The sequence below is a fragment of the Piliocolobus tephrosceles genome, chromosome 8 (assembly GCF_002776525.5).
Source record: "Piliocolobus tephrosceles isolate RC106 chromosome 8, ASM277652v3, whole genome shotgun sequence".
Lineage (NCBI taxonomy): Eukaryota > Metazoa > Chordata > Mammalia > Primates > Cercopithecidae > Piliocolobus > Piliocolobus tephrosceles.
Genome location: NC_045441.1, coordinates 77022654 through 77047771, shown reverse-complemented (window position 1 = coordinate 77047771; position 25118 = coordinate 77022654). Strand labels below are relative to the sequence as shown.

Below are 25118 nucleotides of genomic sequence, written 5' to 3'. Positions count from 1 at the left end.
TCTACAAAGATTCACTTTTATTGCATGAATTTAGATTCATAAATTAAAATCTTTGTAATCTGCTAGCAGATCCTGTAAGAAGAATTTTTTCCCCTAAATTACTAGTACATTGGAAGTTTTATTTAGATATTACTATAGATTCATGAACTTCTTATACTATGTAAACCAATTATATCTTAGCTCCTGAAAATTCAGACTTCTAAGTCTTATTTATTAATACTCTTCTTAGGAAAATACTTCATACATAATGAGAGAGAATGACTTCTGAGTTATAGCAGCACAATGAAATTTGTAGCTTTAATTATACAGTCTCGGCAACAGGTTAGGTAATCAAGGAAACACCAAAGTTCACTGTTTAAGATTTCAAAGGATTATTTTCCCTTCTAGTAGTTATAAAATGTTTTATGAAATTATTTGGATGTACAAATAGTGAAACAAAGAATTTAAAAAATGGCAACTCTCATTCCTTTTCATGTCTCATATGAAGGACAAGAAATCCCTTTAATCTTAACAGAGGTCTCTAAAGTTCAGATTATAAAATTACATTCCCAATTATTAATGCTATGCATGGGGATTATCATTATCATCATTATCATCTTCTAGTGGAAACTATATCCAGAACCAAAATGGTGAAGAACTAGAAAAGAAAATGAAAAATTCAAAATTTAAAGAAAAAAGCCAACTTGTAGTGGACTAGCATCACAGCAAAGGTAAAATTCTATTGCCTTTTTTTTTTTTTTTTTTTTTTTTTTTTTTGAAACAGTCTTGCTCTTTCCCCCATATGGATGTATACTGGCAGGATCATGGCTTACTTCAGTCTTGGCCTCCCAGTTTCAAGCAGTCCCTCCACCTCAGCCTCCCAAGTAGCTAGACAAAAAGCACAGCACATGCCAGCACACCTGGCTAATTTTTGTATTTTTTGTAGAGACAAGGTCTCACTATTTCCTGTACTGGTCTTGAACTCCTGAACTCAAACAATTCTGGTCTTCCAAAGTGCTCGATTGTAGGCGTTAGCCACTGCACCAATACTCTATTGCTTTTTGAGAATCACTTTGAGGAGAAAGCAAAGAAGTCCCTCCTAAACAGCTCCTGAAGTACATTTCTGTGCTATCACAGTTTGGTTGTCTTTATGAACCCACTTTAGTGTCTCAGTGGATCCTCCAAAAGTATGACATGTTAATATTCAAAGAATTTAAATGGTGACTTTTGTAAACATAAAAAGAAAATAATATCAAATATTTTACTCCACTTCCTAATTAAGTAGAGGACTAATGAGATTATAAATATGGTTCAAAGTGCATTTTAGGAACTAGTTTCTTAAAGACAAGTTAATGAATTTTATGTTAGAATAATATAGCTAAGATACATACAATCTAGTTAATGTTTTACATGACAATAAACCATTATTTTTGGGATTATCCTTTTTAATAGTTGAAAATATTAGAATTTTCCAGGATAAAAATCTACAAATTAATAAAGAACTTCACTATGCCTAGTGTCACAAGATCTTTGTGGTATTGCTTTTCTGTCTGGTGATGTCTTTGCCCAAGTCTTGCTTAGGCCCGCTGGGCTTGTTCTGCCCACTCGGCCTGGCAGGCTGTACTTGGCTTACGCTACTGGCCTGGATCCCATACCTGCCAAGGGCAAGTCAGGCATGGAGTGGCAAGGGGTGTGTGAGGGAGCATGGGGTTCAGCCACTGTGCAATCACACATGCTGGCTGCTGCAATGGGATGGGCAGTTAGAGGTGCTGGCACAGGCACTGGCTATCTATGAGGCTGTGGCCAGACGAGGTGCACTGCAGGCAGCTTCCCCAGCTGGCACCGGGAGATGCAGTGGCACCTGGTAGCTTGGAGATACCAGGCACCACAGGATCCCAAAGAGGGAGTCACAACCCTGGCTCAGGGAGCTCTCAGGTCTGGGCTGCCTGAGAAGGCACCGCTCTTCTCTCCTTCTCTTTGACCTCAGTGTGGCAAGTAAGGGGCATGTTTCAGCCCTGTGTTATAGCTCTTTTAGCTCTGCCATTCGGTAGGTCCTGAGTTCTTGTCCTGCAACCAGGAAGAATGAGGTACAGAGCCAAGTGGAGGATGAGCAAGATGAAGGGGAGCTTTATTGAGCAATAGAACAGCACACAGGAGACCTGCAGATGGTAGCTCCTTTCCACAGCCAGGGTGTCCTGATGAGTGTTCAGCTCTTAGCAGAAAGGAGACCCTGGAGAGGGAAGCTCCTCCTAGCAGGCAGGTCATCCCATTGTCTTCTTAGCTCTCAGCAGAGAGGCGGCCCTGGTGTGGATTGCTCCACTGTGCTATCAAGCTGGTAGTCTCAATGTCTCTGCAGGTTTCTGAAGCTCTCAGCAGAAAAGAGGCCCTAGAATGGGTAGCTCCTCTCTTCTACTGGTTATTGGGACATCTCCTGCTGTCAGCAGAAAGGGTAGCTCTTTTCTGCAGCTGGTCATCCCATTATCTGCTGTGCTCTGGCTGAGCCTGGGGCTTTTATAGGCCTAATAGAGGGAAAGTGCATGCTGATTGGTCCATGGGCAGCCATGGGAGGACCCAGGAAAAACCACCATGAGTTTGTCCTCCAAATCAGCAGGACTGGCAGTCCTGTCCCCAGGCTTCAGGCCTTCTCTCAGAGATCTGCCCCCTTCTGCCCAGGTATCTGTCTGCCTCCCCCTGCTGTTCATGGCACATGGGCTTGGCCCCAATTTGCTCCAAGATGGGAGCAGGTACCCACAGCAGGGAGAAGCCAAGCAGCAGGAGCAGGTACGTCTGAGCCTGCAGGGGCAGGGGGCCCTTCTCAGCTCTACCGCCTCCCCCACAGAGTGCAGGGATACCTGGGTCTGCAGCCACAATATGGGCTGCTGCGGTGACCCTAGGGGAGTGGGTCTCGTGCCTGCTCCTGGTCCCCCAAAAGTGCAGGGAAGCTCCATTCTGCAGCCACAGCTTGGGCACCTGCAGCCCTTCCCAGGAAGGTGAGGCTCCTGCCTCTTCCATGGAGCCAGAGGCCCAGGTCTGCAGCTGCAATTTGAGCAGCTGCAGCTGCACCCGGGGAGCTCCCACCCCACCTCAGAAGGAGAAGGGCTTATGCTTGTCCCCTGCTGCCTGGAGCTCCATGGAGCATGTAGCCTCGGCGGCACCTCCCTGCTGCAGTCGGCCTGATGGCAGTGGCAGGCCATCTGGAGTGGCTGCTGCTATAACTAGAACCTTTAATCAGTAGTAAACAGTGAATCAAATAAGTCCATTTCCCTGAATTATCCTGATGTGGATCTGTTAAACAGTGCCTTCATATGACATTGAAAGAATATGTTGCCCTACTTTTGACCTTATTTCCAAGCTTTGAAAAACTTTTCTTAACATTTGGGATCAAAATGTGATTTATGCCGCTCTTACCCAGGGGTGCTTGTGGTAACACTCAAATTTTCTTTGAAGGGAAAAGTCAATATGATAAAGTTGTCAGTTCTCCCCAAGGTAATCTTTAAAATCAGTCTGATTTCATTAAAACCATAACAAATATTTTCATATTACTTGGTAAATAAGCCCAAAACTAATTAGGAAGAGCAAAGTATCGAGAATGACTCAAATTTGAAGAAAATGAACCATTTTAGGAGAATTGCCCTATGAAATGCAAAAACTAGTTATAAAGCTTTATTAGCTAAGACAATGTAATATTGATGCAAGGATAAACAAAAAGATAAATAGAACCTATAGGGAACCTACAAACATGATGATGCACATTTGAAAGCTTGACATATATAGCACTACTTAACTCTGGGGGAAAATGGACTCTAGTAAATGTTGTTTGGCCAGTTGTTTATATATTTGAAAAAAATAAAATTAGATTGCCTACACATACTATAATTTTAGAAAATTTCCAGGTGAATAACTACCTAAATATAGAAAACCAGAATGTTAATGCATTTTGAAGAAAACATAGGCCCAAAGCAGCGGCTTACAGCTGTGATCCACTTTGGGAGGCCAAGGCAGGAGGATCACTTGAGACGAGCAGTTTGAGACCAACCTAGGCAACATAGTGAGACTGCATCCCCCATCTCCCAAAAAAGGGAAGAGCATATAGAGTCTTTTTATAACCTTTGGGCAGAAAAGTACTTCTTAAACAAAACAGAAAACAATACCTATTTACAAATGTGGATATACTTTAAAAAATTATTTTCCTCTAAACCACCATGTTTCAAAGAAATACAAAAAGACTAGCTACAGATAGGGTGAAAGTATTTGCAATATGTTTTAGGAAATACTAATATACGAGATATATAAAGATATCTCATGTAAATTAATAAGAAAAGTCACTCAACCCAACAACAATAGTGTAACAAATGGGTAAAAAAAATGATTTGACAATTTGTGGAAGTAGACAGGTGACTTATAAACATATGAAAAAATGTTTACCCACACTAGTAATCAGGAAAATGCAATTAAAATCACATTGTGCTATCTGTTTACACTTATATGATTGGCAGTACTTAAAGGATCTGAGCATACCAAGTATTCTTGAGGGCATGGAGATTTGTTAATGTCTAATAAAATTGAAAATGCTTATGTTCTTTTCTTTGACTCAGAGATTTTATTTCTGTGTATATATCCTGGAGAAACTCATTCATGTGCATAAGGATGCATGTATGAAATTGACTGTTACAGCAATATTGTATTATAATTAAAATGGAGAACAACACAATTGTGCAGCTGCAAAATAATGAATAAATACATTTTGGCATATTGATAAAAGATGATACTACATGGTTGTAAAAATAAATTCAGTAGAATTACAGTTATAGTCATGGTTAAATCTCAAATGTAATGCTGAATGAAGCAAACTAAGTTGCAGAAAGAGAGGTATACTTCATAATTTTTGAAAATAAGTGAATGTATATAAATTATGCCTATTCATACATATATATAGATTCTGTTTCAAAAAATACATAGAAAAGTCACTTTATTCTTTTATTATTATTATTATACTTTAAGTTCTGGGGTACATGTGCAGAATGTACAGGTTTGTTACATAGGTATACATATACCATGGTAGTTTGCTGTACCCGTCAACCTGTCATCTAATTAGTATGGTGATTACCTCTGTATAAGCAATGAAGGAATAAAACTAGAGACAAATAATAAATGGACTTCATCTTTTCTGTAATGTGTTTCTTTAGAAAAAATATGATTCGGGCCGGCCGTGGTGGCTCACACCTGTAATCCCAGCATTTTGGGAGGCCAAGACGGGAAGATCACGAGGTCAGGAGTTCAAGACCAGCCTGACCAACATGATGAAACCCCGTCTCTACTAAAAATAGAAAAAACATTAGCCGGGCTTGGTGGTGCACGCCTGTAATCCCAGCTACTCAGGAGGCTGAGGCAGGAGACTCTTGGACCCAGGAGGCAGAGGTTGTAGTGAGCCAAGATCACGCCACTGCACTCCAGTCTAGGTGACAGAGAGAGATACTGTCTCAAAACAAAAACAAAAACAAAAACTAAAAAATATGACTCAAATATAGCACAATGCTAAGATTTTATAAAGGTGGGTATTGGGTACATGAAAGTTTATTATCTATTTCACTACAATTCTCATGTTTGAAGTATTTCATTATGAAGAATAAAAGTGATATATACAAAATATATATGGAAATGTAAAAGTATTATACAGTAAACAGTATCAATACATACACTGTTCATAAACATAAGTATGAATGCACACACAAACACTTATATGTATATGTAAGTATACACACGCACATGAATGAGCATTACATATTTGAAGTGTACACCTTGAATGGGAAGGATTCCCTGTAATTCCTGGTTAAGTTTTTCCTTAGGGAAGATAGATGTGTTGTGAGACTAGGTATTAGGCCCAAAGCATATTTCAGCTGGGTCTCTTATGATTTACGTACAGCTATTGAGGACAAAAATGATATAAATATGTAAATATATCATGTGCAGTTATCACTTTTTGTGATAGGAATATGGATGTTTGGTAAACCGAATGTCTCCATTTAGTATAACTTTTTTCTATCCTTTAAAACAGTCTCTATTTTTATTTTTTGATTTATATTTTGATTCAGGGGATACATGTGCAGGTTTATTACCTGGGTATATTGTGTGAGGCTGTGGTTTGGGGTTTGAATGATCCTGTCACCCAGGTACCAGGCATAGTACCCAATATTTAGTTTTTCAGCCCTTGTTTCCCTCTCTTCCTTTCCCCTCTAGTAGTCCCCAGTTTCTATTGTTGCCTTCTTTATGTCCATGAGTTCCCAATGTTTAGCTTGCACTTATAAGTGAGAATGTGCAGTATTTGGTTTTCTGTTCCTGTGTTAGTTTGCGTAGGATAATGGCCTCCAAATTCATCCATGTTGCTGTGAAGGGTGTGATTTCATTCTTTTTTTATGGCTACATAGTGTTCCATAGTGTATATCTACCACAGTTTCTTTATCTCATCCACCATTTGTGGACATCTAGGTTGATTCCATGTCTTTGCTGTTGTGAACAGTGCTGCAGTGAACATGCATGTATCACTTTGGTAGAAAGGTTTGTTTTCTTTTGAATATATACCCAGTAATAGGATTGCTGCATCACATGGTAGTTCTGTTTTAAGTTCTTTGAGAAATCTTTAAACTGCTTTCCACAGTGGCTGAACTAATTTATATTCCTACCAATAGTGGATAAGCATTCCCTTTTCTCCACATTCTCCCCAGCATCTATTGTTGTTGGTTTTTTTTAACTTTTTAGTAATAGCCATTCTGAATGGTGTGAGATGGTAACTCACTGTGGTTTTGATTTGTATTTCTCTGATGATGAGTGAAGTGGAGCATTTTTTTATGTTTGTTGGCCATTTGTATGTCTTCTTTTGAGAAATGTCTCTTCATGTCTTTTGCCCAGTTTTTAATGGAAATAGTCTTTTTAAAACATTAAGTGTTTGACTAAGATCTGGAGCTTCTGTAGTCATCCCTGAGAATTCACAGGGGATTCTTTGTTAGACCTCAATGGATACCAAAATCTGTGGATGCTCAAGTCTCTTACAGTATAGTATAGAGATAGTATTTACACATAACCTCTGTACATCCTTTCAAATAGTTTAAATCGTCTCTGGATTACTTATATGTAATACAATGCAAATGCTGTATAGTTAAGTTTTTAAATTTGTACTTTTTATTGTACTACTTTTTTTATTTTTTCAAAATATTTTATATCCACAATTTGTTGAATCCACAGATGTGGAACCCACTGATAACAGAAAGCAGGACTGACTGTATGTAAAATATAGATTGTGGATCAAAAAGAGTATCTTAAAAATCACATATTTTGTCAACTGATTTGTTGGAAATGATTATTACATAAATTAATTGTGAGTAATTTTTTTCCTCTTTCTAAAGAATACAAGTCAATGACCAGATTGTAGAAGTGGATGGAATCAGCTTGGTGGGTGTGACACAGAATTTTGCAGCAACAGTTCTCAGAAACACCAAGGGCAATGTCAGGTAAATATGTGTCTTCTAATATACACCATGTTGTTACTTTAGTTGAATTTTAATTTTCTATACTTTAACCTGCAAATAAATGTAATTACAATGACAATTTTACCTGAATAGTAAAACTTTGCTTTTAGTTTTAAATATTTTCACCTTTATTATAATTAGTTCATGAAAATGAAATTTAAAATTACAAAGCATAGTATTTTAGAAAGATATGAAGACAAGTGCAAGTGCTTGTCTTCATATCTTTCTAAAATAGTATGTTTTCCAGGAAGATATAATTTCTAGTTATAACCTCAATAAATATGAATTAGGTCCCAAATCTTTTTAAGGAACACAGTTATACAATACTTGAAATGATTATACATATGGTCAATGTTGTATGTTTTTTAGACAATCAGGTTGAATAAAGGTAAGTATATTTTTTAAATGTATATATTATTTTAAGGAATCAGCCATGACCAATGTTTGATGAATTATAACGTTTCAACTTAATGCACTTAGGGTGCTTTTTTTTTTTTTTTTGACCTTGAAATTTATATTCAACCTTGGGATTGTGAATATTGTATATTGGAAAACAAGTAAGAAAGCAGTTTAGAGCTAGTTGAAGTCAAGGTTTGAAATCAGGTATTTTTTTGCTTATACATTACTTACTTAAGTATTGCTTATATCATACACTTTTCCATACATCTTGTGAAAGAAACATTAAGGAAACATTATTTAGTATGTGTAATGATGAAAATGGTTGGGTGTTCTCATTATCAAAATGAAACTGCCAAATACTCTGAAAACATTAACGAGTTAACATTGCTATATAGACAGTAACATTAGGATATTATTGCAGTCTTATTGTCTTATTTTGCTGAAGCATTAATTTAAGTTTTAGACATTAGGCGTTTTCAACTGTAAATCATCTTCTAATGCTAAAGGGATGCCTTAAGGAATATTACCTAAACTACTTCTGTGGGTGCTATGTTGATGTTTCTAGAATATCCACAGTCCTGAGAAAAGTGTGTAAAATAATTACAAAACTGCGTGGTGCTCTCTGAGTTGTGTGGGTGGGCCCATTCAGTAAATGTGATTGTTATTTTGAAGATCACTGTGTGTTCTTAAGAGCACTTTCCCATGTCAATATAGAACTTGGTTTTGAAGCTGTCCATTAGACTTTAAAGTAAATTTTAAAATGAAATAGGTAAGATATACATTCAACTCATAAGAACATTTCTCAGTTGGAAAAGAATTTGTAGTTACGTGAAACCATAGCCATCCCTTTTTTTCCCTCTGTTGACTGCATAATCTTGTGTTATTATTTTCTCCTTGTAAAGATTTCAGAAGTCTTCAAATGTCTTCTTAACTGGTCTGTCTGATTTCACATTCTCGCTTCCTCAGTCTGCTTTGTTCACCACTACCCTCACGAAGGACATAATTATAGTTCTCAAATATATGAAAGGCTATCATGGAAAAAGAAATTGACCTTGTTCTGCTTAACTCTAGTACAGATTGAGTATCCCTTATGTTAAATGCTTGGAACCAGAAATGTTTCCAATTTCAGATTTTTTTTTGGCATATTAAAGTATCTGCAATATGTACTTAATAGCTGAGCATCCCTAATGTGAAAATTCAAAATCTGAAATGCTCCAGTGAGTACTTCCTTTGAGTGTCATGTCAGTGCTCAAAAAGTTTTGAGTGTTCTGAACATTTTGGATTTCAGATATTTTGATGTGGGATGCTCAACCTGTATAAACTTCCACGTGCAGGGGTTTTTTGTTTGTTTGTTTGTTTTGTTTTCTGTTGTTGTTTTTTGAGACAGTCTTGCTCTGTTACCCAGGCTAGAGTGCACTGGTGCAATCTTGACTCACTGCAATCTCTGCCTCCTGGGTTCAAGCAATTTTCCTGCCTCAGCCTCCCAAGTAACTGGATTACAGGCATCTGCCACCACGCCCAGCTAATTTTTGTATTTTTAGTAGAGACGGGGTTTTGCCCTATTGGCCAGGCTGCTCTTGAACTCCTGACCTCAGGTAATCCACCTGCCTCAGCCTCCCAAAGTGCTAGGATCACAGGTGTGAGCCACTGCACCCAGCCCCATGTGCAGGTTTTTGTGTGGACATAAGTTTTCTATTCTACTGGGTAAATACCAAGCATGGAGCATAATTGCTATATCATGTGGTAAGTGTATGTTTAGTTTTGTAAGAAACCACCAACCTATCTTCAAACTGGCTGTACCATCTTGTATTCCCATCAGTAATGAGTGAGAATTCCTATTGCTCCACATCCTTGCCAGCATTTGTTGTCAGGGTTTTGGATTTTGACTATTCAAATTAGATGTATGGTAGAATCTGATTGCTTTAATTTCCAATTACCTTCATTGTCTATTAATATTTACAATCGGTAATGAAAAGTTTCATGTTCATATGATTTGTAATCCTTTATAGTATTTTCTTTTTTACCCCCTCTTTTGGATTTTTTTCTCTTATAATTGGGTTTTTGTAATTTTTATCAGGCTGTAACTAGATCTGTGTTTATTTGGTTTTGTGAAATTCTGCTTGGGATTCAGTCTGAAGACTTGGGTTTGGGAAATTTTCTATTATGCTTTGGTTATTTGCTTTATTTCTTTTGCATTGTCTTTGGCCTCTCTTCTCAAACCAGTATTGAGTGGGGCTTAGATTTTCTGGGCATATTCTCTAGAATCTTATTTTCTCTCAGGATCTCCATCTGTTTGAATTTTTGCTAGTATGCTATAAGAGTTTCTTAAATTTCCTCTTCCAGATTACCATGTTTTTTTTTCAGGCATGGCCTATTTTAACTGTTCTATGCTTTATTCTCAGTTTTCTGTTTTTACTTCTAACTCCATTCTCTCTGCCCAGAGCTTAAGAATAGTATATTCAGCTTCCTACTTGACTTCTTATATGACATTCTAAAAGGCAAATCAAATTTAATATACTCCAAGTATTATCCTTTATTTGTGCCATTCCCTGTCTTCTGCCCCTCTTCCCTGCTTTGCTCCCTCCCCCCAGAAAAACTCTGTGTCACATGACATACAATTGGCTGCTTCCACCTTATCAAGTCTCAGTTCAAATATCAGTTCTTCAGTGAATGAACTTTTCTCATATTTATGTTGTCCAAACTCCTATTCACTCTATCTCACTTACCATATTTTCTCCGTAGCATTCATTTACTGATCCTCTTCTGATCCTCTCCTCCTGGTTATTGAGTCTCTTTTGGGTTTTCTACTGTATTGAGTCCTGTCTAGTCTGTATGATAATTTGAATCTGGAAGTAATGATCTGTGACTTTTGAGGCTAAGTTATAAAAGGCACTGTGGCTTTCACCCTGCTCTTTCGGATCACCAATTTTAGGGAAATGTAGCTGCCATATCAAGAATGCTTTCAACTACCCCTTTGAAGATGCCCACACAGGGAAGACGTTGAGCCTGCCAGCAGCCAGCACTAACTTAACCAGCCATGTGGGGAGGCACCTTTGAAGATCTTCCAGCCTTAGTGAAGCATTCAGGTGTCTGCAGCTTCAGTTAACAACTGGTTGAATATTGTGAGAATCACCAAGCCACAATTGAACAGACAAGCCTCTCTTGAATTCTTGACTCACAGAAACTATGGAAGATAATAAGTGTTTATATAAGTTTTGGGGTAATTTGTATCAGAATCTACAACTTACACATATTTTGGTACCTGAACATGGGCTGCAGTTTAACAAAAACTGAAAATGTGGGAGTAGCTTTGGGACTGGACTGTTAGTGAGGCTGGAAGGACTATGAGGAGAGTATTAGTAAAAGCCAAAGAGATCTTACAGTGATTGTTGGGAGAAAACTGATGGCCTGTGAGGAGGAGGCTGGTGAGGGCTTAAAGAAGAAAACTATAAATGTTATTGAAAATTGGGCTGGGCGCAGTGGCTCACACCTGGAATCCCAGCATTTTGGGAAGCTGAGGCAGGTGGATCATCTGAGGTCGGGAGTTCAAGACCAGCCTGGCCAACATGGTAAAACCCCATCTCTACTAAAAATACACAAAATTAGCCAGGCGTGGTGGCACATGCCTATAATCCCAGCTACTTGGGAGGCTGAGGCAGGAGAATCACTGGAACCTGGGAGTCAGAGGTTGCAGTAGCCAAGATCACGCCATTGCACTCCAGCCTGAGCAACAAGAATGAAGCTCCATTTCAAAAAAAAAAAAAAGAAAGAAAATTTGAAGAAGAAAGATGGTCTTCATTTTGTAATGACAGAAGATTTAACAAAACTTACCTCTAGTAATATGGAACGTAGAATATTCACTGGGACATTTAACTCATAAGATTTTAAGCCATTGTTGAAAGTGTCACTAGCTGCTTCTTGCTGTATATAACTAAAATTTATGAGAAGATAGATAAGCTAAAGGAAGAATTGTTAAAAATAAAACAAATTAAACAAACTAGAAAACTTAGACAAACTGGATAAATTTCTGGATACATATATGTAGCCTACCAAGATTGAATCAGGAAGAAATAGAAAACTAGAACAGATCAATAATAAGTAACAAGATTGTATCAGTAATAAAAATTCTCCCAAAAAAAGCAAAGTCCAGGACCGGATGGCTTAAATGCCAAATTCTAGCAAACTTTCAAACAAGAACTAACACCAGTTCTCCTCAAACTATTCCAAAAAATTGAAGCAGAGGGACTTCTCCCTGATTCTTTCTATGAGGCAAGCATTACCCTGATACCAAAAGGAGATAAGGACACAACCAAAAAGAAAACTGCAGGCCAGTATTCCCAGTGAACACAGAGGCAAAAATCCTCAGCAAAATACTAGCAAACCAAGTCCAACAGTACATCAAAAAGATAATACACCATGATTAAGTGGGATTTATCCTAGGGATACAAGAATGGCTCAATATATGCAAATCAATAAAATGTGCTACATCACATCAACAGAATGAAGGACAAAAGCTATATGATCATCTCAGTCGATGCAGAAAAAGCATTTGATAAAATTCAGTATCCCTTCGTGACAAAAACCCTCAACAAATCATACATAGAAGGAACAAACCTGTATTAGTCCATTTTCACGCTGCTGATAAAGACATACCTGAGACTGGGCATTTTACAAAAGAAAGAGATCTAGTCAACTTATAGTTCCATGTGGCTGGGGAGGCCTCACAATCATGGTGGAAGGCAAGGAGGAGCAAGTCACATCTTACATGGATAACAGCAGGCAAAGAGAGAGAGCTTGTGTAGGGAAACTCCCATTTTTAAAACCATCATATCTCGTGAAACCCATTCACTATCACAAGAACAGCACAGGAAAGACCTGTCCCAGTAATTCAATAACTTCCTACCAGGTTCCTCCCATGACATGTGGGAATTGTGGGAGTAACAATTGAAGATGAGATTTGGGTGGGGACACAGCCAAATCATATCAATACCTCAACGTAATAAAGGCCACATATGACAAACTGACAGCTAAAAGGTGTCTGAATCAGAAAAGAGGATGTCAAATAGTCCCTCTTTTCAGATAATGTGATCTTATATCTAGAAAAATTTGAAGACTCCACCAAAAAACTCTTAGATCTGATAAATTCAGTACAGTCAGTCACAGGTTACAAAATCAGCATACAAAAAATAAGTGGTGTTTCTATACAAAAATAATGAACTAGCTGAGAAAGAACACAAGAAGACAACCACATTTACAATAGTTAAAAAAAAAATACCTAGGAATAAATGTAACCAAGGAGATGAAAGACCTCCACAAGGAAAACTACAAACACTGATGAAAGAAATTGAAGAGGACACAAACAAAACAAAGCGCCCATGCTCATGGATCAGAATAATTAACATTGTTAAAATGACCACATTCCCCAGAGCAGTCTGCTGATTCAGTATAATCCCTGCCTAAATATCGATGTCATTTTTCACAGAAATAGAAGAAAAAAAAAAATCCTAATAGGATCTATTGGTAAGATACTAAATAGGGCTCAAATACCAAAGTGATTTTGTGCAAAAAGAACAAAGTTGGAGGCATCACATTACCTGACTTCAAAATGTATCACAAGGCTGTAGTAACCAAAACAGCAAGATATTGGTATAAAAACAGAAACATAGACCAATAAAACAGAATGGAGGACCCAGAAACAAATTCACACCTTTATGGCCAACTGATTTTTGACAAAGACACCAAGAACATACATTGGGGAAAGGGCACCCTCTTCAATAAACCGTGCTAGGAAAATTGCTTATCTATTTGTAGGAGAATGAAACTGGACCCTTATCCCTCACTATATATAAAAATCAACTCAATATGGATTAAAGACTGAAATGTAAGCCCCACATCGGCAAAACAACTAGAAGGAAGCTTAGAGGAAACACTTCAGGACATTGGTATAGGCAAATACTTTATGGCTAAGACCTCAGAAGCACAGGCAATAAAACAAAAATTAGATAAACGGGACTATATCAATCTAAAAGACTTCTGCACAGCAAAGGAAACAACAGAGTGAAGAGACGGCCTGTTGAATGGGAGAAAATATTTATGAACTATTTATTCAATAAGATTCTAATATCTAGACTATTAAACGAACTCAAACAATGCAACAGTTAAAAAAAACAACAACAACAACAACAACAAACAAATAATCTCATTAAAAAGTGGCCAAAGGATATCAATAGACATTTCTCAAAATAAGACCTAGAAATGGCTGATATATGCGAAGAGGCTCAACATCACTAATCATCAGGGAAATGCAAAATAAAACTATAATAAGATATCCACTTACCCCAATTAGAATGGCTGTTATTAAAGAGACAAAAGGTAACAGGTGCTGACAAGGATGTGGAGAAAAAGGAACTCTTACACACCACTGCTGGGGATATAAGTTAATACAGTCATTAGGGAAAATAGTAAGGAGTTTTCTCAAAAAACTAAAAATAGAACTACCAAATGATCCAGGAGTCCTGCTACTAAGTATTTATTTAAAGAAAAGAAATCAGTATATCGAAGAGATGGCAGCATCGCAGTGTTTATTGCAACACTATTCACAATAGCAGTGATATGGAATCAACCTACCTAAGTGTCCATCAAAGGATGAATGGATTTTTTAAAATGGTATATATACACAGTGAAATACTATTTTGCCATAAAAAAGGGAGAAATCATGTCATTTGTAACAACATGGATGGGAACTGGAGGTCATTATGTTAACTGAAATAAGCCAGACATAGAAAGGCAACTATGACATGTTCTCAGTCCTATATGGGAGCTAAAAATGTTGATCTTGTGGAGATAGAGAGTAAAATGATAGTTACCAGAGGCTGGGAAGAGTGTAGGGGTGTGGGTGGGCGGATGAAGAGAGGTTAGTTAAAATGTGCAAAAATACAGTTCCCTAGAAGGAATAAGTTTTAATGTTCAGTAGAAGAATGGGGTGGTCATAGTTAATAACAACCTATGTATATTACAAAATAGCTAGAACGGAGCACTTGAAATGTTCCCAGCACATAGAAATGATAAATAGTGGACGGAATGAACACTCCAAATACCCTGATTTGTTCATTACACAGTATAGCATGTAAGAAAATGTCACTTTTATCCCACAAATATGTACAAATGTTTATACCAATAAAAAATTTTAAAAATTAGTACAAGTTACCCTTAAACTAAATGTAGCTCTGATCCCACATTCAAAAGCCTTAAAAGCAAGCCTCAAAAAGATTTGCTTTTTAGTATCTTAACTATCCCAGAGGAATACTCAAGAATACTTATTGTATTACAAAAAATATCTTTATATCTGGCATGCAATCAGCAATTTCTGGGCATGCAAAGAGTGAGGAAGATATAAGCCACAGTCAGTGGAGAAATTAACTGAAACAGATCCAGCAATGTTATAAATAAAAGCAGTAGATGAAAACATAAAAATAGTTATTATAATTAAATTTCAGAAATACAATGAGGTAGCAAAAGGGCTGAGTGTGATAAGTAGATACACAAAAGACAAAAAGAAGAAGGTCCCACTCCAACTTCTAAAATGAAACGTGTGTGTTATGAAATGTACATTGGATGGGATAACAGATTCAAATATGCAGAATAAAAAAATTACTTAATTTTAAGACATACTACAATAGAAAGTATCAGAATTTAAACACAGAAATAAAAGACGGGAAAGGAACTTCAAGAGGCTGTGGCATAATTATAAGCTACTAATGTACACTTTTGGAATCTCAAAGGATTGGGATGAGAGAGGTGCTAGAAAAGATAACTGAACAGATAATGGCTGAAAATTTTTCAAATTTGATTAAATTTTTAAGATTTATAATATCACAGATCCAAGACATTCAAGAAATCCCAAACAGAAGGAATATGATGAAAACTACATGAAGAGATATCATAATCAAAGTACTTGAAATCAGTAGTAAAGAAGAAAATTATAAAAGCCTTCTGAGAAGAAAGACATATTGTGTACAGTGAATCAAAGATAAGAATAGAGTAGACTTTGCAGTAGAAATAATACATCACCAAGGGAAGTGAGTAATAATTTAAAAGTTTTGAAAGAAAAATTGGAATTTTATACTCAAGAAAATAGCTTTCAAAATTGAAGATGAAATGAAGATTTTCTTCTATACAGAAGCTAAAATAATTCATTACCTGGAGGATGCTATTATAAGAAATGTTAAGGGAAGTCTTTAATAATGTAAATAATATAAAATGAAATTCTAGGCCTACACAAGGAAATGAGGAGAAATAGAAATTATTAAAAAAAAATTTAAAGGATTATTAACTTTTTAAAACAAAGGACATGACTGTGTTGTTTGAGATTTATAACATTGAGAAGTAAAATTTAGAACAATAGCATGTTGGCTTTTATGACAATATGGAAGTATACTTTTGTAAGGCGATTATGCTATGCATGATGTAGTATTATACTACTTGGAGACAGACTGAAATAAATTGAAGAGGTATGCTATAAGACATAAATAAACACTGAAGAAACCCCAGCAAAGAGTTATACCAGTAAAGAGTTATACAAAAAGGATAAAACATAATTATAAAAGTACTTAATGCAAAAAATAAAGAAAAAGAATACAGGGGAACAAGAAGTGATGTATAGAAAACTAACAGCACAATGATAGCTTTAAACCCAAACTTATCGGGAATTATCTTAAATGTAAATGGTCTAATGACCAATTTAAAGGCAGAGATTGTCATATTAGATTTTTAGAAAGTAAGTCTCAAATAGGTTAAAAGTAACAGGATAGAAAAAAAATGATCATGCTAGCATTAATCAAAAGAGCACTAGTGTGGTTATATTGATATTAGACAAAATGAATTTTAAAAGTCAGTTTTGAAAAGATAAATAAAGTTGGTAAATCTTTAGTCAGACTTGTTTGATATAAAAAGAACAAAAACACAAGTTAGAATGAGAAGGTATACTTACATATTCCACAGATATTTTAAGGATTAACCAATATTATGAAGAACTTTATGCCAGTGAATACAACAAGACAGACTTAAATGGTTTAAATTTTTTGGAAGACAGTGCTATGAAAAATTACCAAAGCCCACTCAAGAAAAAATTGTTTATGCATATACATGAAGATGAGTTTAGATTTAAGATCCTCTTAAATAGAAAATTGTTTCACTGGTGAATCTTAGCAAGCATTAGATGGAGAAATAATACCAATTCAACATATACTCTTTCAGAACATGGAAGATGGTGTACTTCTCAACTACTTTTATGAAGCCAATGTTGCTATGATGGTATAATTTTTAAAAGGCATTAAAATACAAACTATCACAAACCAATATTCCTCATAAATGTAGATACAGAAATCCAAATTGGGTTATAAATCCAATAGCCAGGTGACATTTATTGTTTGAATGTGTGGTTGATTTAATGTTTATAAATCAACCCATGGAAGTTTTCATACTAATAGGATAAAGGTAAAAGTCATTTGTTCATCTCAACAGATGTAGAATTTTTAAAAAAGCTCTCAGGAAACTTGAAATGGAAGGGAACTTCCTCAGTGGGATAAATAGGATCTTAGTGAAACCTACAACTAATAACACACTTAATGGTGAAAGACGTAATGCTTTTCTCTTGGTATTAAGAACAATGCAAATATCTCTACCCTCACTACTTCCATTCAAGATTGTACCAGAGGCCATAGCTAGTTCCCTGAGACAGTAATAACTAATGGAAAGCCCAAGGAATGAAAAGGAGGAAGTAAAACTCTTTATTCACAGGCAACATTGTCATTTATACACAGATTACTATGTAGAAAATCCTAAGGTATCTACAAAAGATGCTACTTGAACTGATAACAGTCCAGTCATGTTACAGAAGATGAAGTTGATGTGCAGAAATCAGTCTATATACTATCAACATGAATAATCGAAAATTCAGATTGAAAATAACATTGATGACAGCATCCAAAATATTAAATACTTAAAGGTAAATCTAACAGTATATTGCAGACTTCCACACTTAAAACAACAAAATATTGCTGACAGAATGTGAAGACAACTTAAATGAGGGAAGAAGTAGACCATGTTCAATGTATTACAATATTCAATATTGTTAAGATTTCAATGTCCCCTAAATTAGTCTGTAGATTAAACATAACCCTAGTAAAAATTTTAGAAGATTATTTTGTAGATGTTTTCGTTAAAAAAAAAAGTTTGGAGGACTTTCCCTGCCTGAAAACATCACTAATCAAGGCAGTCTGGCTGAGGTATAAGAATAGTAATATAGATTAATGGATCAGAATAGAAATTTGCAATGCAGACCTGCGCAGATGTAAAGAATTGATTTTTAAAGGTACAAAGGTAATTCAGTGGAGGAAATTATAGTCTACTCAGCAAATGGTGCTGGAAAAATTAGATAGTCTCATTGAAAACAAAATGAAAACAAAAAATCAAAAAAATGCCTTGAACTTCATCTCACAGTATATATAAAAATTAACTTAAAACTGAACACAACCCAAATCGCAGCATCTAGAACACTAAGATTTCTAGAAAACAGGCAAAAATCTTTGTAATTTTAGGTTTAGTGAAATAATGCAGGAATAGAAAATCAAACACCTCATATTCTCATATATAAATGGGAGCTAAACGTGGGTATCCACGGACATACAGAGGGAAACACTATAGGTAATATACATTGGGGACTCTAAAAGAGGAGAACTGGAGGAGGGTGAATGTTGAAAAATTACCTATTGGGCACAAAGTTCATTGTTAAGGTGATGAGTATGCTAGAAGCTCAAACCGCACCACTACACAATATATCCATGTAACAAATATGCTTATATACCCTCTAAATGAATGAAAAAAATGTTTTAATGTAATTTAACAATTTAAAGATTTTTTAGGGCACAAAAGCAAAAAGTGTAAGAGGAAATAATGATAAACTGCATCAAAATTTAAAACATTTGCTACAAAATACCCTTAAGAAAATGAAGAAACAAACCACAGAATGAATATCTGTAAAACAATTTTCTGATAAAGAACTCTCATAATTCAATAAGATTATTATATCAACTATATAACAGAGTTTTTAAACATGCAAATCCTACTAAAATGTGCAAATCACTGAAAGAGACGGTTCACCAAAGGAGATATACCATTAAACATTAAATGCTGCTTAACGTTATTAATTATTAGGGGCAGGTAAATTAAATCCACAATGAGATTCTACTGTACACCTGTTAAAAAGGCCGACATTAAAAAGACTGATACCACTATGCACTGACAAGCATACGGACTGAGGTTCACATTTATTTGCTGATCGGAATGCAAAATAGCACAACCCCTTTGCAGAACAATCTGGTAGGTTTTTACAAAGTTAGACTTACACTTATACCAGCCAGCAATTCCACACCTAGCTATTTACTCAAGAACAATAAAAACATATATCTATATAAAGACTCATACTTGCATATTCATAGCAGCTTTTTCATAATAACTAAAAACTGGAAACAGCTCAAGTGTTCTTTAACTGATAAATGGATATACAAATTATATTATATCCCATATAGTGAAATATTTCTCAGTGATATGAAGGAACAAACTGCCAATCCTTTCAATACCATGTATGACTCTGAAAACCATTATACTGAGTAAAAGAAGCCAGAAGCCAATAGCCTGTATACTGCTTGAATACATTTGTATAAAATTCTGGAAAATACAAAACTATGGTAATAGCAGATGTATGATTGCTCAGAATCACAAATGAAGGGAGGGAATTGTCTGCAAACAAGAAGGAAGGACCATTTTTGACGTGATGAAAATGTTCTATATTTTGATTACTGTGTTTGTTACACAGCTATGTATACATTTATCAAAACTACTCAGATTATACAACTTAAATTTGATCAGTTTTAACATATATAGTTTGAACTCTAAAATTGAATTTTAAAATGTGAGATAATAGCTATCATTAACTTAAAAAGCACTATACAAATTGATTATCGTTGATAGTGATAGTGATGTGAAAAGGACTGTGTCTCTTTAACAAAGGCAGATGTAATCAATGTGAATTTCAATAACAATCTCAAGATTTTGTGGTGCTGTGTACTTTTATTTTTAAAATATTATTATTGACTTTTTACCAGAAAATAATATTTTATGTACAATTTTTTGCATCTGATTTTTTAATCAAACATGGATTTGTAACATAATTTTTGAAAACTCATGTTTCTTGAGTCTACAGCTATAAGCAGGACCTTGCCTGTCTTGTTGACCACTGGCATAGTTCATGTACCTATTGTTGTATAACATATTACTATAAAATTCAGTGACCTGAAACAACTAACTTTTATTACCTCATGGTTTCTGTGATCCACTTCCCAGTGAACTCATTTGGGCCCCTCTGCCAGGCCTCTCACCACATGAAAACTGGCAAGAGAGTGCCCAAGATGCAATCTGCCATCTTTTTGTAACCTAAAATCTGAAATGACATCCCGTCAGCTCTGTATTTTATTTGATAAAAGTGAGTTAATATGTCCAGCCTACATGCAAGGGTAGATAATTACATTCAGACTTAAATATAAGGAGTCAAGGATCACTTGGGTCTATGTTAGAGGCAGCCTATCATAGTAGGGATCAATAACTAGTTGGATGGATGGATGGATGGATGGATGGATGGATGGATGGGTGGATGGGTGGATGGATCTGGATGGATGGTCGGTCAGGCGGACAGATAATGGGCAGATAGATTAATGCTATACCACACTATAACTTAATTTATGTTGCATACCCAACTTAAGAATCCTGAAAAACCTGAGACTATTTAGGAAAGATTGACCAGGATGGTGAGAAGTTTAACTATTTTCCTTCTATATATAAAAGTTAAAATATTCTATAACCTTTTGCCTTAAAAAAACAACAACAACAACAAAAAAGCAAAACAAAACTTAAAAGACATTGTAATTATAAAGCATTTGAAAGAGTGAACTCTGGAAAAAGGATTAGAATTTTTTTTAACTCCAGACAATCATTCTGGTACTGTCAGCAATTTGGCAAAGTTTGATATAAGACAGAGATTTTGTTTCAATTTGAAGAAATTTTCAATGATTTATATGTTTGCTTTTCAGTGTCTTTCACATTAAACTTTAAATGCTTTCAAGAAAGTATCTGCTACCTATGATCAATAACTATGCATTCATTTTACTTTTATCCCTAGCATATGGATTTAATGACTTTGACAGGGAACCATATAACTTCTGATGGTTACAATTTTCTAGGAATTATAACAATAGAAAATAATTAATCTGAGGGTCTTAAATATTTATCTTTTTTGTAAAAGGTTAAAATACATAAAAGAAAATATAGGCTGGGATCATGGCAGACAGGAGGCAGGACTAAGTTGCAGCTGTGACTTGGACAGACAGAGCAGCATATATAGGCTCTCATCATGAATTTTAGCTCCAGAACGACTGCAGGAATAATCAGAAAACCCAAGAGGACTCACAGACCCTCTGAAGGAAGCAGATTTCTCCTGCAGGACCCGGGAGACACCCCAAATATTTTGCTGGTATCCATGGCTGAGAGACCCATAGACGGTTCACATCACAGGACTCTGTGCACACAACCCCCAGTACCAGCCCAGAGCCTGGTGGATTTGTGGGGTGGCTAGATCCAGAAGAGAGATAACAAAAACTACAACTTCACTGTCAGGAAGCCGTATTCATAGGAAAACGGGGAGAGTACTACATCAAGGGAGCACCCCATGGGACAAAAGAATCTGAACAACAGCCTTCAGCCTTAGACCTTTCCTCTGACAGAGGCTACCCAAATGAGAAGGAACCAGAAAACCAACTCTGGTAATAGGACAAAACAAGGCTCTTTAATACCACCTCCTGACCCTACAAAAGAAATCACAGTAGCTCACCAGCAATGGATCCAAACCAAGAAGAAATCCCTGATTTACCTGAAAAAGAATTCAGGTTAGTTATTAAGCTAATTAGGGAGGCACCAGAGAAAGGCAAAGCCCAATGCAAGGAAATCCAAAAAACGATACAAGAAGTGAAGGGATAAATATTCAATATAATAGATAGTATAAATTTAAAAACCCCAAAACTTCACAAAACATTGGACACACTTATAGAAATGCAAAATGCTCTGGAAAATCTCAGCAGTAGAACTGAACAAGTAGAAGAAAGAAATTCAGAGCTCGAAGATAAGATCTTTGAAGTAACACAATCCAACAAAGACAAAGAAAAAAGAATAAGAAAATATGAACAAAGCCTCCAAGAAGTCTGGGATTATTATGTTAATCCACCAAACCTAAGAATAATCAGCATTCCTGAGGAAGAAGACAAATCTAAAAGTTTGGGCAACATATTTGGGAGAATAATTGAGGAAAATTTCCCAGGCCTTGCTAGAGACCTAGACATCCAAATACAAGAAACAGAAAGAACACCTGGGAAATTCATTGCAAAAAGATTATCACCTAGGCTCATTGTCATCAGGTTAACTAAAGTTAAGATGAAGGAAAGAATCTTAAGAGCTGTGAGACAAAAGCACCAAGTAACCTGTAAGGGAAAAACCTATCAGATTAATGGCAGACTTCTCAGCAGAAACCTTACAAGCTAGAAGGGATTGGGGCCCAATCTTGAGCTTCCTCAAACAAAACAATGATCACCCGAGAATTTTGTGTCCGGTGAAACTAAGCATCAAATATGAAGGAAAGATACAGTCTTTTTCAGACAAACAAATGCTGAGAGAATTCACCAGTACCAAGCCACCACTACAAGAACTGCTAAAAGAAGCTCTAAATCTTGAAACAAATCATGGAAACACATCAAAACAAAACGTCATTAAAGCAGAAATCTCACAGGACCAATAAAGCAAAAACACAAGTTAAAAAATAAACAAAAGCCAGGGTACACAGGCAACAAACAGCATGATGAATGGAATGGTACCTCACATCTCAATACTAACTTTGAATGTAAATGGCCTAAATGCTCCACTTAAAAGAAACACAACAGCAGAATGGATAAGAATGCACCAACCAACTATCTGCTGCCTTCACTCACCTAACACATAAAAGACTCACATAAACTTGAAGAGACAGAAAAGGGCATTTCATGCAAATAGACACCAAAAGTGAGAAGGAGTAGCTATTCTTATATCAGACAAAACAAACTTTAAAGCAACAGCAGTTAAAAAAAGACAAAAGAGGGACATTATATAATTTTAAAAGTCCTCATCCAACAGGAAAATATCACAATCCTAAACATATTTGGGAGCTGCACACCTAACATTGTAGCTCCCAAATTTATAAAACAATTACTACTAGGCTTAAGAAATGAGATAGACAACAACACAATAACAGTGGGGGACTTCAGTACTCCACTGACAGCACTAGACAGGTCATCAAGACAGAAAGTCAACAAAGAAACAGTGGACTTATTTCTTGTATATTTGTTTGAGTTCTTTGTAGATTCTGGAAATTAGCCCTTTGTCAGATGAGTAGATTGCAAAAATTTTCTCCCATTCTGTAGGTTGCCTGTTCACTCTGATGGTAGTTTCTTTTGCTGTGCAGAAGCTCTTTAGTTTAATTAGATCCCATTTGTCAATTTTGGCTTTTGCTGCTGTTGCTTTTGGTGTTTTAGACATGAAGTCCTTGCCCATGCCTATGTCCTGAATGGTACTACCTAGATTTTCTTCTAGGGTTTTTATGGTATTAGGTCTAACATTTAAGTCTCTAATCTATCTTGAATTAATCTTCGTATAAGGAGTAAGGAAAGGATCCAGTTTCAGCTTTCTACTTATGGCTAGCCAATTTTCCCAGCACCATTTATTAAATAGGGAATCCTTTCCTCATTTCTTGTTTTTGTCAGGTTTGTCAAAGATCAGATGGTTGTAGATGTGTGGCATTATTTCTGAGGACTCTGTTCTGTTCCATTGGTCTATATCTCTGTTTTGGTACCAGTACCATGCTGTTTTGGTTACTGTAGCCTTGTAGTATAGTTTGAAGTCAGGTAGCGTGACACATCCGGCTTTGTCCTTTTGACTTAGGATTGTCTTGGCAATGCGGGCTCATTTTTGGTTCCATATGAACTTTAAAGCAGTTTTTTCCAATTCAGTGAAGAAACTCATTGGTAGCTTGATGGGGATGGCATTGAATCTATAAATAACCTTGGGCAGTATGGCCATTTTCACGATATTGATTCTTCCTATCCATGAGCATGGTATGTTCTTCCATTTGTTTGTGTCCTCTTTGATTTCACTGAGCAGTGGTTTGTAGCTCCTTGAAGAGGTCCTTTACATCCCTTGTAAGTTGGATTCCTAGGTAAAAAACAAACAACCCCATCAAAAAGTGGGGAAAGGATATGAACAGACATTTCTCAAAAGAAGACATTCAGACAGCCAACAGACACATGAAAAAATGCTCATCATCACTCGCCATCAGAGAAATGCAAATCAAAACCACAATGAGATACCATCTCACACCAGTTAGAATGGCAATCATTAAAAAATCATGAAACAACAGGTGTTGGAGAGGATGTGGAGAAATAGGAACACTTTTACACTGTTGGTGGGATTGTAAACTAGTTCAACCATTATGGAAAACAGTATGGCAATTCCTCAAGGATCTAGAACTAGATGTACCATATGACCCAGCCATCCCACTACTGGGTATATACCCAAAGGATTATAAATTATTCTACTGCAAAGACACATGCACACGTATGTTTATTGCGGCACTATTCACAATAGCAAAGACTTGGAATCAACCCAAATGTCCATCAGTGACAGACTGGATTAAGAAAATGTGGCACATATACACCATGGAATACTATGCAGCCATAAAAAAGGATGAGTTTGCATCCTTTGTAGGGACATGGATGCAGCTGGAAACCATCATTCTTAGCAAACTATCACAAGAAGAGAAAACCAAACACCGCATGTTCTCACTCATAGGTGGGAACTGAACAATGAGCTCACTTGGACTCGGGAAGGGGAACATCACACACTGGGGCCTATCATGGGGAGGGGGGAGGGGGGAGGGATTGCATTGGGGAGTTATACCTGATATAAATGATGAATTGATGGGTGCTGACGAGTTGATGGGTGCAGCACACCAACATGGCACATGTATACATATGTAACAAACCTGCACGTTATGCACATGTACCCTAGAACTTAAAGTATAATAAA

General features: G+C 36.2%; 1 protein-coding gene and 1 long non-coding RNA gene across 2 annotated transcripts in view; one reads left to right on the top strand and one right to left on the bottom strand.

The window, feature by feature from the left end:
- Positions 1-25118, top strand: part of PPP1R9A (protein phosphatase 1 regulatory subunit 9A) — a 403588-nt gene that overhangs the window by 259229 nt on the left and 119241 nt on the right. The window contains exon 5 of the mRNA XM_023226677.3: positions 7380-7484. Within this exon, the coding sequence (XP_023082445.2) occupies positions 7380-7484 (105 nt within the window). The remainder of the gene's footprint in view (positions 1-7379; positions 7485-25118) is intronic.
- On the bottom strand, positions 757-21882 carry LOC111552450. The gene is made up of 3 exons (XR_002734635.2): positions 21844-21882; positions 20276-20400; positions 757-2498 (listed from the first exon to the last, which is right to left on the bottom strand). It is a non-coding gene; the product is annotated as an uncharacterized LOC111552450 (long non-coding RNA).